Source organism: Lepidochelys kempii, chromosome 8, assembly GCF_965140265.1.
Source record: "Lepidochelys kempii isolate rLepKem1 chromosome 8, rLepKem1.hap2, whole genome shotgun sequence".
Lineage (NCBI taxonomy): Eukaryota > Metazoa > Chordata > Testudines > Cheloniidae > Lepidochelys > Lepidochelys kempii.
The window spans coordinates 15,624,390-15,639,628 of NC_133263.1; the positions used below are offsets into that span (position 1 = coordinate 15,624,390).

General features: G+C 44.5%; 1 protein-coding gene across 8 annotated transcripts in view; it reads right to left on the minus strand.

Moving 5' to 3' along the window:
• SEPTIN8 (septin 8) overlaps positions 1-15,239 on the minus strand; it is a 77,732-nt gene that overhangs the window by 22,753 nt on the left and 39,740 nt on the right. For 7 of the 8 annotated variants that reach the window (XM_073355673.1, XM_073355669.1, XM_073355668.1 and 4 more), the window contains 5 exons: positions 14,908-15,103; positions 13,198-13,384; positions 4,165-4,326; positions 1,502-1,598; positions 84-252 (listed from right to left, as the gene is read on the minus strand). In XM_073355673.1, the coding sequence (XP_073211774.1) occupies positions 84-252; positions 1,502-1,598; positions 4,165-4,326; positions 13,198-13,384; positions 14,908-15,103 (811 nt within the window). The remainder of the gene's footprint in view (positions 1-83; positions 253-1,501; positions 1,599-4,164; positions 4,327-13,197; positions 13,385-14,907; positions 15,104-15,239) is intronic. The other variant, XM_073355670.1, reaches the window with a different exon arrangement.

The following is a 15,239-nucleotide window of genomic DNA, read 5'->3' on the forward strand; positions in this document are numbered from 1 at the left end:
TGGGGATTCCAGTGGATGGAAGGTTTGCAGGATTACTACTGGAATGCTACTGGAAGTGGATTGGGAAGATGAAGGTCACTCACCTGAATGGCTGGCTGTCAGGATCTGTGTCCTTGAACCCCATCTCCTCCAGCTTGCACCGTCTGTACAGCTCATAGTGGCGGGTGTGAGTCTGTTCCCGAAGATCTTCCATGTTGACCCGAATCAGCATTTCTCGCAGTTTCACAAAGTCACAGTGACTTTCATTCTCGACTGATTAAACAGAAGGGAAGAAATTCAGCAAACATGGGGGAGATTGAGCGGAGGGGAAGATTGCAAGGATACGGGCAGGATATTTTAACCCCAGTGAGATCCTCTCTCAGGGAATGTGTACCTCTGGTGCAATGGGCGAAACTTTCCAACAGGAGAGCATTGCAGAAGCAGGGCCTTTCCGTTTAGGAATAATCTGCGTAGGCTGGAATCTGCTCCTTACCATGGTGCAAGCTAGGGCTAGGACAGCATTTCCGAGAGCTAGGGTCATGAGCACAAAGGAATTAATGGCCGTTCAATGGGAGGACCTATGGGACTTGGTGCCTCGCATACACTGCTGGTCATGGAAATGGGTGTCACAGAAGGATGCTAGGGCATGTGCACAAAGGTGGGTGGGAGTGGTTCTGTCACCAAGACTCTGCCCCACTCAGGGAAAACAGGAAATAAAATCCAGAAAAAATACATTTCCCTTCAACCTGGGTCTATCTGCCGTTCTGAGCTGTACATTTGGCAGCACGGGGCTCAGGTGAACGATCCTGCCCAGACTGCCCATCATGTGTTTTGAGAGGGACTCCATAAGGAGGAGCAGCGCTCGAGGGAGGGCACTTGTACTGCACTAATCATCCCAGCACAACACTGAGTGAACGCCTCTGGAAGCAGCCTGAACAAGCTAGGGAGGGTTACAGTCCCCCACCTAGACATTCAGCACACAGCCACCATTGCTGGAAGGGGCACTGGAAACAAGAGAAGCAGAAAGACCCTCAGGAGCAGCTGGAGTTCCCATCCTGCTCTGAGAAGAGCTCCCACACACTGTATAAAGCCAACCCTCCTTCCAAGGCTTGAGTTTCATTGGTAACAACAGCTCAACATAAACTTCAGTCTACGCTTTCGCCCTAAAATTGGCTGCTCCTAAGGTTTTCCCTGCTGGAACTTCTCTGACCCAGAGCTTAGTTCTCTCCGCTCATGAAAGAGACTCAGAACCTGCTCCAGCCTGGTTGGAGCAAAATGAATGCACCTGCCGGTAATGACCCAACCATAAGCACACTGCACCTTCAGGCAGGGTTAAAGCACCTGATAACTTGATTCAACAAAGGAGCCCTGAATGGTGATACAGAGTCCTCAGGTCTCTTGCCCTGGCGCCCAACACGCTGACGTGGTGGTAGGAGGGAGACATGCAGGAGAGAGCGTGAGCATACACACACACTGAGGGGCTTCACAGCTCTGAAACATGCCCTGCTGTTGACTTTCTTACCTTGCACCACCCCCCATGGGTACTGACGAGCTCTCACCAGCTTGTTTCCAACTTTCACCTCCTCAGTGCTGCCCACAACAGCAAAGGGCAGATGAGCCTGAAACAGAACCAGCCCAGGGATTCAGTGCACACGCTCGAGTCTCTCACAAGCATCAGTCTTACAAAGCTGCCATGAGCCTCTTCTCGCTCAGGCACAAAATCTGCTTCAAAATCATTTCTCTTGAGCGCAGAATCTTTGTTACTCAGAGTGAAAACAATCTCCACTCTGAAACGGCATAGGGCACCCTGCGTGCCCAACACCTGCTTGCCGTGGAGCTCTGCAGTGCGACTTGGAGCCAGAGCATGGCACAGCAGGTTCGGGTACCGGCTTTGGCACTGAGTCAGTTAGAGATTTTATTAATGCCCTGGACAGTTACTTCCAAACTACAGCTGTTCCCAACATATAAAGCATCACTGGCTTCCATGGCGAGCAAGTAGAGGCCCCTCCCTGCCAGATTGTTCTTATGGCTGTAGCAACCCCAGTGTGCTAAGCCCTATCCGCACACAGAGGGTGGGACAATGCCTTCTTTGAAGAACATAAAAACAAAGACATTTGTTAGTGGCGATTTGCACAGCAGCTCACATGAAGGCACAGGATGGGACATTGGCAGGACACATCACACATCTTAGTTATTAGAGACATGGTGTCGAGGAGTGTGTGTGTGGGGGTGGAAATCACAACATGTTTAGGGAACATGGCATCAAGACGACATCATCAGCTTCGTAAGCGCAGTAAAGGAGGCCATTGGCTGAGCACAGACAGTGTTTGTTGGACACAGCCCGCAGAGTAGCTCCCATCTTCCCTTCTCCCAGCACAAATGACTGAATGTCTCCTTACAGAGAGAGCTACAGACACTCAGTGCCTCGGTCCCATCCCAAGGCAAATATCAATTAGAGAACATGTGTTACATTCTCACTACTCTCCTCATATCACCGCTTCTTTCCTCTGTCGTGGTACTGATGCTGGAAGCTGGAAAGTCATGCTGCAATAAGTGTTATGGCACTTACCAGCACAGAATGACCACCCAGCCACACACTGCACCCCCTCCTGCCTAAGCACCAGACAACTGATCTTCCCCAAACACCAGCACATGCAGGGTTTTACTGTGATAGATACAAGACTGGTTCGATTACCTGCTGGTCTGCCAGCAAAGCTCTCAGTAGTCAATGGGAGCTTTGCTGGAATAAGGAGCACAGAAAACACTAGGAGCTAGGTATTATTGTAGTACCAGATGCAGGTAGGTATTATGCTCCCAGTTACAGCCAGTATCCAGAGTTCACCACATTGTTAAACGTACTGCAATCTTGGTCCGCTTCCCAGGGATTTCAAAGGGGAGGGGCTAACAGAGGTCCTTAATTATTAGAAGGAAGTACACTCAAAAGCAGAACTCATGGGGAAATGTTCCCTCTTCCTTTCCCCATGAACAACTTTGATGAAAGCAAAAGAATGTTCATTTTCATCAACATTTTTCTGCATTTTTCAGTTTTTTGTCAAAAAAAAAAATAATAAAAATCAGCAACCAAAACCCAAAATATTTCAACCAATGGGGCAAACATTTTTGTTTTATTGCAAATTTGTGCCCAATTTTTTCAGTTTTGGGTTGCCAGAACCCACCCCCCGACCCAATTTCCATTTTTATTTTTTTGGTGAGAGACCAAAACATTTAAATCAAAAATAGAAATTTACTGTGGAAAAAGCCAATTTTAGTTAAAAAAAAATCCAAAACACATCATTTCAGATGAAAAATTTCAACCAACTCTACTCAAAAGCGCAATTCAGATTTCAGATAGCCCAGTTCATGGAAATTAGCAAGACTCACACTCACTTAAACCAGGGCTGAATTTGGCCTTTAAAAAAACCAACACCAGAGCAGAGTACAATCATCCCTATTTTTCTTTTAAGTTGGACTCAATCTATTTAGCTTCCTTGGTTTAGGAGACTCTAAACTAGAGCTGGTTGAAATTTTTAATTCAAAGCTTCCCCTCCCCACCATGAAAAATGGCCTTTTTTAAAAAAAAAAAAAAAGAAAGAAAGATGAACAATTTCGGCACAAAGTTTCTGTTTCAAAATCTACTGAGTCTTCAACAAAACATTTAAACTCAAAAACATTTCAGTTTTTCTCCTCTCCCTTCAACTCTTCTTCATTTTCTCCTTTTTTCATTTTGCTTCTGAAAAAGGGATGGAAAAAACTCCCAAACTTCAAAAAACTGAACACTTTTCTCTTTTCTCATCCCTAAAGTCAGAAAATTTCTAATTTTTTCTAAACATTTAAAAACCAAAAAAATTTGAAAAGCATATTTTGACTTGCTGCAAACCCAGCCTTGAAATATCAGCATGCAATCTATTTTAGAGCAGAACATGGCCTCTCATAAGAGCTGTATGAGATTAAGTAACAGTCACACTTTAATTAAATTCCTGTACAGTGAGGTTTAAAGGCACAAACAAAATAGTCTCTTCCTCTCTTTAGCAGTAGCCTTAGGCCTCTGTCAGATGCACTGCTCATCTTTAAAACAGATCTAGTATCCACACAACCCCCTTGAAGACCCACTTTAAAACGTGTCGTTGTCCAGCAGTTTCCTTTGTTACAATATTCAGAGGAAAGGCAATAAGCAGCATTACTCACATTCATTACGGAGTTGATCTCTGCGACAGCTTCGTCATCGGTGGGGAACTGATAGATCTGCACTCCGTTACTGACCAGCTCGCTCATTATCTTTATCTTAAACTTGTGCAGCTCGCTCTTGGAAATGGTGTCTGCTTTGGCAATGATGGGGATAATATTCACCTATAGTGGGAGTAGGGGAGAAACCAGGGGAACCATTATCGGGCAGATCTGAGAGCAGCAGCCAATCATTGTTCCTAGCTGAGCAGCATATTGATGGGTTTTGAGCCGCTATAGCACTGACCCTCTTAACAATAGCTGTGCCACCTGGACGGCCACCTTAAATTTCTTAATATGCCACACACTTTGCATGTAATAAGATAGGCAGCAGCCCCAGTACAGCTAAGCACTGGATGGTGTAGGATGCCACCATCTAACTATGTTTTCTGCAACAGTAACTCCTGGAGAAGTTAAAGGACAAATGTCCTGTGATTAATGTGGACGACGAGTAGATGAAACCCTCTGTAACAAGCAAAAAATCAGACAAGACATTATCTGGTTTTAGCCTTAGCCCAGTGAGTGCTGGGACAGGACTTTGGTAGTTCCCGTAGGCGTAGCCATGATCAATAAAGCTCATACTTTTGTGCTTCACTCTTGTCTTGTTTAGGCCATTTCATCTCTGAAATGTTACAGACAGTGTGAAATGAGACAGTGTGATTCAATGGGGGAAGAGCAGGGACTTGCTGTCAGAATCTTTGCAGCAATTTATTTTAACACTTGCTAAAACTCTCCTTGAGTGCCACACTGTGTGTGTCTCCAGCAGATAAAGTGAGTGACTGGGAAATGACACTCAGCTGTGAAGTGCCAGCGTTCTTACGCTTGGCGTTACTTAACAGTGTTTTCACATCAGCAGCTCACACCCAAAACAAACACCGTACAGTTACCTCCCGCCGGGTTCTGCAAAGCCATTTCCCACAGCTGCGCTAAACTCCACAGGGAGAGAAAGTCATTCACATTCACTGTATAGCCCAGTCTAGCAAAACCTAGGGCCGTTTTTACATTTCTCAGGCAGGAAGCCATTTCACTATCATCTAACACTGTGCAGAAGTCTGCAGGTTTGGGGTTAGGGTGGAAAGTCCTCTCATGTTCTCCCTCTGGAGGGTTGGTGAAGGAGAGAGCACTAAGGGGGAGGAAGGGGAGAATTGGGGGAAGTGAGAAAACAGGCTTTGCTTTCTCTCTGGGGGACCTGGCACAAGGAAAGGCAGCCAGTTGTGAATGATTTGTGATGTCTGGGGCTTTTATAGGCCACCCTTGGAGGTGCTATGTGTCTGATGCTAGACCGCACGGAGTCTGAAGGCAGCTGGAGATGCGGGGGTAGGGAAAATCAGTTTACAGACCTGTCTGTGTCCTCTGGGATACAGGAGGTGGCAGCTGTTGGTGGTGAATGGCAAGTGCTTCCTGGAAGTGGGACCCGTTTCAGCAAGTGCTTCTAAATAATTTCTCTCTGCCCAGAAATGCCAAATTCCATGTTACAAACCACCACTGAAAAATTCTTCACTGGTTCCATACTCCAAACAGGGAAACACCAGACTCCAGACAAATTAAGGGAAAGTCTGATCTGTCACCTAATGTTTTTCTACTTCCCACATTTTTGACCTACAGAGGTTGGAATTCAAAACTGCCGCTTAGTCTGTCTATCGACGGCCATTAAAATAAACGAGGCTGCTCTCCCAGCTCTGAATCTCTTTGTAGCTTGCTAGGTGGCTTTCCACAGCTTTCATGTCATCCCCCTGCTTAACTTGCTGGTAGAAAAGGAGACCACTTATTGGATCAAAAAAGTGACCCTATTCGCTAGCTGCCCCATAATGATATTTTCCCATATTAGGCTTTTGTAGTGATGTTTCTACTCATGAAAGTAAACAACAAACAGCGCTAGCTGGACTCTGGCAAATTCTCCTGCCCAGCTCCTACCACATACCTCAGTCCTGTCCTCTGAGATCTTTGCTACTCAGTCCCAAGCTTCACGTGACTAGAACCAGAGGTTAGGAAGGATAGTCCAGTGGTTAGGCTGATAACCTGGGACTTGGGAGAATCAGGTTCAATTCTCTGCTCTACTACAGACTTCCTGCGTGACCACGGGCAAGTCACTTAGGGCTTGTCTACACCAAGGCCAGGTCTTCACTAAATACTTAGGCTGATCCAGCTACGTCACCCAGGGATATGACGTAGTTAAGCCAAACTAAACCCCAGTATAGACAGCGCTAGGTCGGTAGAAGAATTCTTTTGAGGAGATGGATTAACTACAGCAACAGGAGAACCTCTCCCATCGCTGTAGTGAGCGTCCGCACTACGCAGCGCAGTTGCAGCACTTCTAGCGAAGACATAGCCGCAGGAAAGTTAATCCGAGTTAACTGCCAAGGTGGTTTAGTTAAACCACATTAAACCCTTGTGGGGGACACTCTGATTCAGAATTAGAGTGTCTTTAGTTCAACTGAGCTTAATTCATTTCCAAAGGTTTAACTAATCCACTTTAAATTCATACCATTAGTTAATAAAGATTAACTTTCCGGAATGTCCTTGCATAGACAAGCCCTTATTCTTTTTGTGCCTCAGAGCCCCATCTATAGAATGGGATAACACTTCCCCACTTTGCAGCAGTGTTGAAAGGATAAACATATCATTCAGACACTATGGCAACAGGGGCCTATGACAGACAGACAGCCTGGAAAGCAGTCTGTCCGTCTTGTTCCCGTTGCCAGTGGCCAAATGTCCTTCTTGTGAAAAAAAACAACAACACAACGGGCTATCTTGTTAACCATCTGAGCAGAGAGAGAAAGGACTGAGTAGACCCAGGACTCCCAGTGGTGGTCTCTCCAGGTCTGGTATGAGGCCCATTTACCTGTGTGGAAGAAAGAATGACCTTGGGAGGAAAGCCCAGGGCAGACTGTATGAGGTTTTGCACCCTCCAGCATTTCTGTCAGTTTGTGCTGACAATTAAGCAGGGCTTGTGCTTTCAGAAACATTTTCTAGTCATTCCATTTTTGGACAGTTTAATCAGCCTGTTTCCCAACATACCCTCTTCTCAACAACCCAAATCCTCCAGGGAAAGGATCAGAACCTGGGACTCTCTCTGACAATACATCCCATAGCAGCTAAGGAAGGGTTAAAACATTGAAACCCAAACCAGGGATCAATTTGGCTCAGCTCTCTTTATTAGTATTAAATAGTCTAATCTGACCACATAGTCAGAGACTAGGGTGACCAGATGTCCCGATTTTATAGGGACAGTCCCAATTTTGGGGCCTTTTTCTTATATATGCACCTATTACCCCCCACCCCCGTCCCGATTTTTCACACTTGCTGTCGGGACACCCTATCAGAGACAACAGGTCCTCCTCTTCTAACAGCATTAGCTAGGCTCAGCCTTTTACCTATAACAATGCAGGAGGCAAAGGGCCCCACACAGTTTGGTATGCCCTTCCAGTGGGGATGAGGAAGCAGAGATTGTGTTAACAGCTGTTTCCCCTGGTATTTTCCGGGGCCCTTGCACTGCTCAGATAAAGTGAAAGCCAAGGCTCCTAGGATTTGGTTCTAATCCCCGCTGATCAGATTCTGTTTGCCTTGAAAAGGCAAATCAAGGAGAATCCTCTGCTCCACAATTTAAGATCCAAGAGGCTTTTAAATAGATGACACGTCCAACAATCAGCAGCCAATACAAATATGAATGCCAGCAATTAGCTAACAGCAAAAAGATAATGGTATTTCAGTTAAATTAGTCTTGGATTATTCCAATTTTTCCTGACACCTGGCAAAAATATGTACAGCTGTTTTTTAAAAAAAAGGGCATCAGGAAGGTATCAGAAAGCATCCTGTTACAATGATTATGTCACCCCCTTCAAACTGGGTTTCACTTTCCAAGAACTTGTCTACTAATGATCTATATGGGAGGCCTGGATGAAAAGCAGGAGGTAACCCCCGCACACACTCTCCCCCTCCCCTGTCCTCTTTGTCTATTACTCTCTTCCCCTACTCTTTTCCCTCTTGACTTTGATTTCCTTCATTTTATTGTTTTTTTGTTTTGATGCGTGTCATAAGAATCCCTGTGCCGGAAATACTGCTGTTAATGCACAGAGGAATCCATGACCATGTAAAATATCTTGGTCTTTTCTGATGGATAGTTCTTTTTGGTACTTGCTTTATACGGTGGCTTCTAGAATTTGTTTGGTCTGTTGTACAAAAAAAAAAAAAAAGATTGAAAAAGTCTAATAAATCAAAAAGAACAACGAAACTCCATTTGTTTTAAGTGCTGTTGAACTTGATCCACCCACCAATGTACATCATTCCTCTTACAGTGGCCTTCATGTATCTATTTGCAATATGAAGGACACAGCCCCAATCAACTGATATTCAGTTTAGCTAGGAGTCAGAGCCAAAGTCTCATCTGACTCCTGACTAAGTTTATAAAGCCAGCACAAGCCCATCTCAACAAAGCGAACACGGCTGAAACAGAAAGAGGTTTATCCTTCCACTACCTGAGTAGACCCTAAAACCACAACGCTAATAATGCTTTGGACTTACACAGGGTTTTCATTCAAGGATTCCACAGTGAGTTACAAACAATAATTGAGCCTCATAGAGCCCATATGGGGTAGGTAAGTGTTATTCCCATTTTAAAGACAGAGAAACTGAGGCACAGGAGTTTACCATCTGGTTTTTAGCTCCCAGTAAAATCGATGGGTGCTCAGTACCTTGGTAAAATCAGGTTACAAGTGTCTGAAGTCATTGGCAGAGCTGGGAATAGGATCTGTGTTCTCACGCTGCTGCTCTAACCTCCGCATAGTCTGTAAGAAGGAGTGATTATATGTAAGGGCAGCTCTTACTGATTCGTTCTGATCAAACCCCTACTTGCCAGGCCTCAGAAGTAAAGCTTTCTGAGATCTAATGGTAACCCCCTTCATGCCCCTATCTGATGTGATCCAGGTATTCACTGTGTATTCAGAATTCCTAAAAAGGATGTAGCCTTCACTCAGATGTCATTGGCTCATTCTACAGTGTTAAAGCTTTGGAATAAAAGGGCTATAAAGCACTCCATTTAAAAACATTGCACTAGAGGGCCAGCCCTGGGTCAAATAGGATCCCAGAGCGAAGCAGTAATTGTCGCCTCTGTCCTCACCCCCAACAAAAATAGGGAGATGAATATTCCCCAGCTCCAATGGCATCTCACGTTACTCTGTACCCAGGAGGTCATCCGACTGATCTCGCCCACTTTGCCCTTCCACAGCACTGGGTTGCTCCAGTGTAATAAAACCAAGGCCTAGGCCATAAAATATAGTGCTGAATAAGCAGTAGTAAACTACCAGGACACCGAACAAGGCTGGCTAGTGAGGGTTGCTTCAAACACATTCTGCAGAGAGCAAAACTCCTGCACCTTTGAATTTAGTTTTCATTAAAGTGCCATTGCACCCTGAAAAGGGACTGTGGAAAACTGCACCTTCTTACTCCTCCATTCTGTAAATCAATAAAAATATGTTTTCCTAAATTAGTAGAAGTGAATACATTTTTACTTCTTTTCACACTCCTGTTAGCACCCTAGAGTCAACACAGCTGGATTCTATTTTAGCTTGTGCACCAACAATCAAACCATTCCCTAAGTTCCAGTTACACCTGAAGGCAATGGAGTTGTCCAGGTGTCACTGAAAGCAGAGTCTAGGAATGCACAGAAACAACTAAGGGCATAAATTGAACCTCTCTGATTGGTGATGACGTGCAAGTAGTAAAGAGTCCATCTGGGATCTCCGAACTCAGGTAGGGCAAGCAGTTAGTTTTATCTTGTAAATGGAGCATGCTGATTGGGAAATCACGGAGAGATGATAAACATGGAGCCCCAGGATGCCAGTTTTACAGAGTCACTTTCTAGGGCAGAACAGCACTTTAAATGAATAACTCAGCATGTTTATCTGTGCCACAGAGAGATGATTTTTTTTTTAAAGTTCTTTTCTTATTTCCCTACTCGCACCAAGGGAAAAGCTAGACACATTTCAATTCAAATATGCCTCTTCTTGTTTAATAGACATCCAGTCATTTATTATTTACCTAAAATCCAGCTTTGAAGATGTTTCTGGCTGCCTGGAAGTAATTAGATACAGCAGACCACAGCTGGCCATGAGCTCAGCTGCAGAACAAATGTGGTATTACGGCACGATGGAAGACTTCATGCAAAAAAGCCTTAGCCCTAGAGGAATCTTGAAAATTCAGTACTTAGAGCAAGACACATTATTAAAATTAACATAGGCAATCAATCAAAACTGTATACCCAAGACCTGACCTCAGGCTGCTGATATGGTACTGCAGAGGTATAACAATCAGATCCCTACCCAAAAAACCGAAGCCCCTTGCTAAACAAGTCTTAGAACTCAAGCCAAAGTAGGATCCACACCATATGAGAGAGAGGAGGATGGTCTGGTGGGTAAGGGGCAGGACTGGGACTCAGTAGACCTGGGCTTTGATTCCTAGCTCTGCCATAGACTTCTGACCTTGAACTTGATCCTCAGAAGATCTCACTGACATTAACACCTGTTGTGATTAAACCCTTAGGCTTTGTCTACACTGGAACTTCGTCGGCAAAACTTTTGTTGTTCAGGGATATTAAAAAAAACCACACACCCCGAACGACAAAAGTTTTACTGATAAAAAGCACCGGTGTGAACAGCGCTTTGTCAGCAGGAGCGCTCTCCTGCCGACAAAGCTGCTGCTATTTGTTGGGGGTGGAATTTTTTTGTTGGCAGGAGAGCTCTCTCTTGCCGACAAACAGCAGCTACACTGCGGGCCTTTTTGCAGCACGGCAGGAGCAGCACAGCCGTGTCACTCAAAGCTGCATAGTGTAGGCATAGCCTTAGTCTTCCTGATTCCTCAGCTGCAAAATGGAGATGACAACATTTACCAGCCTACCAGGAGAGTGTTGAGAGACTAAATTAATGAAAGCTTGTAAAGCACTTTGGGATCCTTGGATGGAAGGTGGTAGTGAAATGCAAAATATCTGTACAGGCTTGGATTCAACAGAAGAAAGATCACCAGTCTCCCCTTTCCCAGTCATCATAAGCCTAGGTAATCATTCCATGCAATACAATCAATGTCGGAAGGCTTCAGGAGGGGATGCAATGGAACCATGTCAGTGTGGTTTAGCCAAGTGGCTTAGCCACCTTGAAAAAAATACTTCTCATATACGCCCAATTACAAATGATTAATTTTGGTATGATCCTAGCGGAAGCAGGGGAATGGTCTCACTATAATTTTTCCTAGCTTCTATACTACCCCGCTGGAATCCGATAGAATCCCCGGCCCAACTCCCTTTACCCAGGTGCCTGCCGGACCTCCTCTTTCTCTCTCCCATGCAGCAGAGTCCTTCTAACCCCAAGAACGCTGGGCCCAGGATCCGCGGGGGGCTTAACCCCCAGTTTTATCATGGGTCATTCAGGACAGAGCCTAGGGTAGCTCCACTCTGGGGTACTCTCTCCTCACTGTCCACTTCTCTGCCCAGTGATCACTACTATTGAGTTTTAACCACATACGATTTATTAAACAGCAATTATAAACAAATAAAGATCTGCCCACGTGGCCAGCTGGCTGACGTAGAGGGCTGGCCTCTCCCTATTGGCTCTGGGGACCTGTCAGTCCCAGGATTCTGACTCCTCTTTGGGCCTTCCCCTTTATCCTGGTATTGGGAGAGGGCCAACCAAAAAAGCACTAAGTTTCAGGAAGGGGCCAACAGCCCCTTTACATAAGGGCCAATTTAAAAAGGCAGCAGGAGATGTTAAGGGAAGGGAATGCACAAGGAAAGGAATGTAAAAGCTTAGTGGGACCGCCACCATCACAAAGGCACCAGGGAAATCACACATGGGCATTCTTGCAAACATACTCTAGAGAACACATAATGCTGTCATCACACCAAGAGCCAGAGTTTATTAGGGGAAAGTTTTCAGATGCCCAGTGATGTTAATGTAACAGCAACTCAGGGGTGCTGGAACAATTTGTACAGTGGGCGTGCTGAGAGCCATTGAACTGAACTGTAAACCCTGTATATGATGGAAACCAATCACATGACCACTTGCCACCTAAGGGAGTGACTGCCTGAGGACCTATGTAACGAAATAGAGATGTAACCATTAGCTGGACTATAAATAGACCTACTTTTTAGGATTCGTATGACCTTGCTAAGTTATTGCCCTTAGAATACTTTGAGAAGGCAGTATGATACAGGAGTTAGACCATTGAGACACGTAGGTTCTATTCCTGCCTCTGACTTTGATCTGTTGTTTGATCTAGGGCAAGTCACTTATCCTCTTTGACTTACTTTTCCAATGTGAAAATAGGGACAACAATTCAAAAGTGCAGCCGTGATAAGTCAAGTCCATACGTAAAAACATTTTTCCTCAACAATTGCTCCATCTGTATATCCAAGGGCAAAATCTGTTACCTTTAGCAAGAAGTCTCAATTTTTACTGCTTTCTGCCCCAGTTATCACTACTGACAGGACAATACAGGTAGCACTGTAGTGGGACAGCGAGCTGGAGCCTATCCTGGCTTGCATGTCAGCAAACCTCCTCTCTCCCCACTCCCCCAAAAACCAACAATAGTTAACTCTTCAACTGGAGACTCTCTCGTTTTCACAAGAGATAATGAGCCAGAAACAGCCCAGCTTGATTTTCAGACCACAAGCAAAGTTATTACAGCGATGGGTGCAGCAGAAAAACTTGAAAGAGACTATTTTCAAACTAATGTCTAGTTTTTCTTGCAAAAAGAGCAAATTTTATATGGAAGCCATTGAGAAGAAATGAACACAGAACCCCATGAAAGCATCTATATGGAGTCACTGATCAGGCAGATCCATGCTTTAACCAACCTAGCTCTCAGAGCTGTTATGAGAATTCATCAGTTGATGTCTGTGAAGTGGTTTGAGACCCATGTATGGAAGATGCTATGCATTAATATTGCTTTACATCTAACTGAAAGCATACATTACTTTTGAAGAGTGGATGCATGCCTTAAACGCCTTACCTTGCTATCCAGCTTCTTCATCGTTACCAGATCTAAGGATTTGAGCGAGTGCCCAGTTGGAGTGATGAAGTAAAGGCAGACGTGGATTCTTGTGTCATGATAATTAAAGAGAGAACGACGGATTTTCAGCTCTTCTTGCAAGTAGTTTTCAAACTGCGTGTCAATGTAATCAACTACTGGCCTGTAACTAAAAACAGATGCCATTAGCAACCAGAATGCTGCAGTTTAAATGAAGTTGACAGTGTAAAGTTATCATGCATTCTCTCAGCCCCATTATTTTAAAACCATCTACAAAGAGGCATAAACAATTTTAGCCCTCCACTGGCAACGTGTAGAATGTTATGTTCACACGCGCAACTTCTAATCAAAAGGCGTATTGTATTTTCAGAGGCTGTATTGCAGCACAAAAGGGATTAATGGTGGTGGAACTATGGAAAGCAGACAACTTCCATACATCAAGCTTTGACCAGATTTCAGGTGTAAAGTATCTCGATATAGTAGCATAGCAATACAAAGAGGAGAATCCAGGAATCCTGAAGAGCCTTTACCACTGGATAGCCATGGCAGATTATAACTACTCTGAAAGGAGGCCAATTGAAATTATTACAAGACGTCTTACAGGGACTTAGACTCATAGACTTTAAGGCCAGAAAGAACCGTCATGATCACCTTGTCTGACCTCCTGCAAAGGTCATTTGATCCAAACAAGGTGCATGGGCAGTTAAATGGGAGTGGGTGAGAAGAACCAATATCACAAACTGATCATTGTTATAATGGGCAATTCCAACTATTCCACAGTTGGTTTGGTTTTTTAACTAGATTTGTAAGAGTTTACAGGTTAGCTAACCAAGCCATCTGAAAGGGAAGAGACTATTATTCCCTGCTAAAGACAATGGGACGAAACCTAAGATGTGCTGAGCATCTGCAATTCTCATTGACTTCAAAAGGAGCTGCAGATGGTCAGCACCCCTCAGGATTTGGCTCAGTAAGTTTTTGAGTGAGTTAACTAGATCTTTGATTTAAGACGCAGTTCTGTATGTTCCCCACTAATCCAGCCTCTTTCTGACTCATGATGTGAGTGAGCTCCCCTGGGTAATACGTTTTGGATTGATGGAGTGATAACACAACAAACCCCCCCACCGTCACTAATAAAAGGACAGATTTTGCACACAACAGGATTCCTCATAGAGTAGGAGACTACTCAGCCTGAGTAAGGGTGGCAGAATCTGGCCCAATGCTACAAAAGAAGAAGAGGTTTACGGCTTCTTCAACAAGTCTGGAGGTAAGAATTGCTCCTCAGCGGGTGTCCTAAGACAGCCATGTTGATTACAGACATTGGGTCTGTTGGTGTGTGTTTCACTGAATTAAGCAAACAAGTCAGCAGGATTACACTGGATTCTTTAAGACAACTCACAACATGTTACAGTTTTCCCTGCCTCACTAACCTCACTCTCTCTTCTTAGCCAAACTCCCTCTAGCATTCTCCCATACTTATTACAGCGGCTCATTCCTGTCCTCTTCAGTCTAATGCGGCCATAATCAAGACTCCTCATAATCCAAATGGGAAAATTGGGTACCCAGTAACAGAGGCTCTGTCTGTAACATTCTGTTACATTCACAGGCTCCGTCTGCAGGGAGAATCACATATAGCTACATGTTAGAACACTAGAGGCTGGTGCAGAAATGGCAACTAGATGGCATGTGACCTGCCTTTCATCTTTATTAATCTGGTCTCCAAACCCCACTGCATCCACGATTGTCAGTTTTAGGTGCACGTTGCTCTCCAGCAAGTCATAGGTACGCGGTCGTAAGCGAACTGCATTCTCGTAGTGACTGGCCTCCTCCGTCTCAAAGGTGGTATTGAAAAGTGTGTTCATTAGTGTGGATTTCCCGATGCCTGTTTCACCTAGAAAGGAAGAGTCACCAGTTTATTGCAGAGTGGAATTCGTAAAGGGACTTCAGAGTAAATTAATTACAGACCACAACAAAAATTAAACTGAGAGAGATTACTGCAACTCCCCCAAGTTCAGAGAGGCATAATC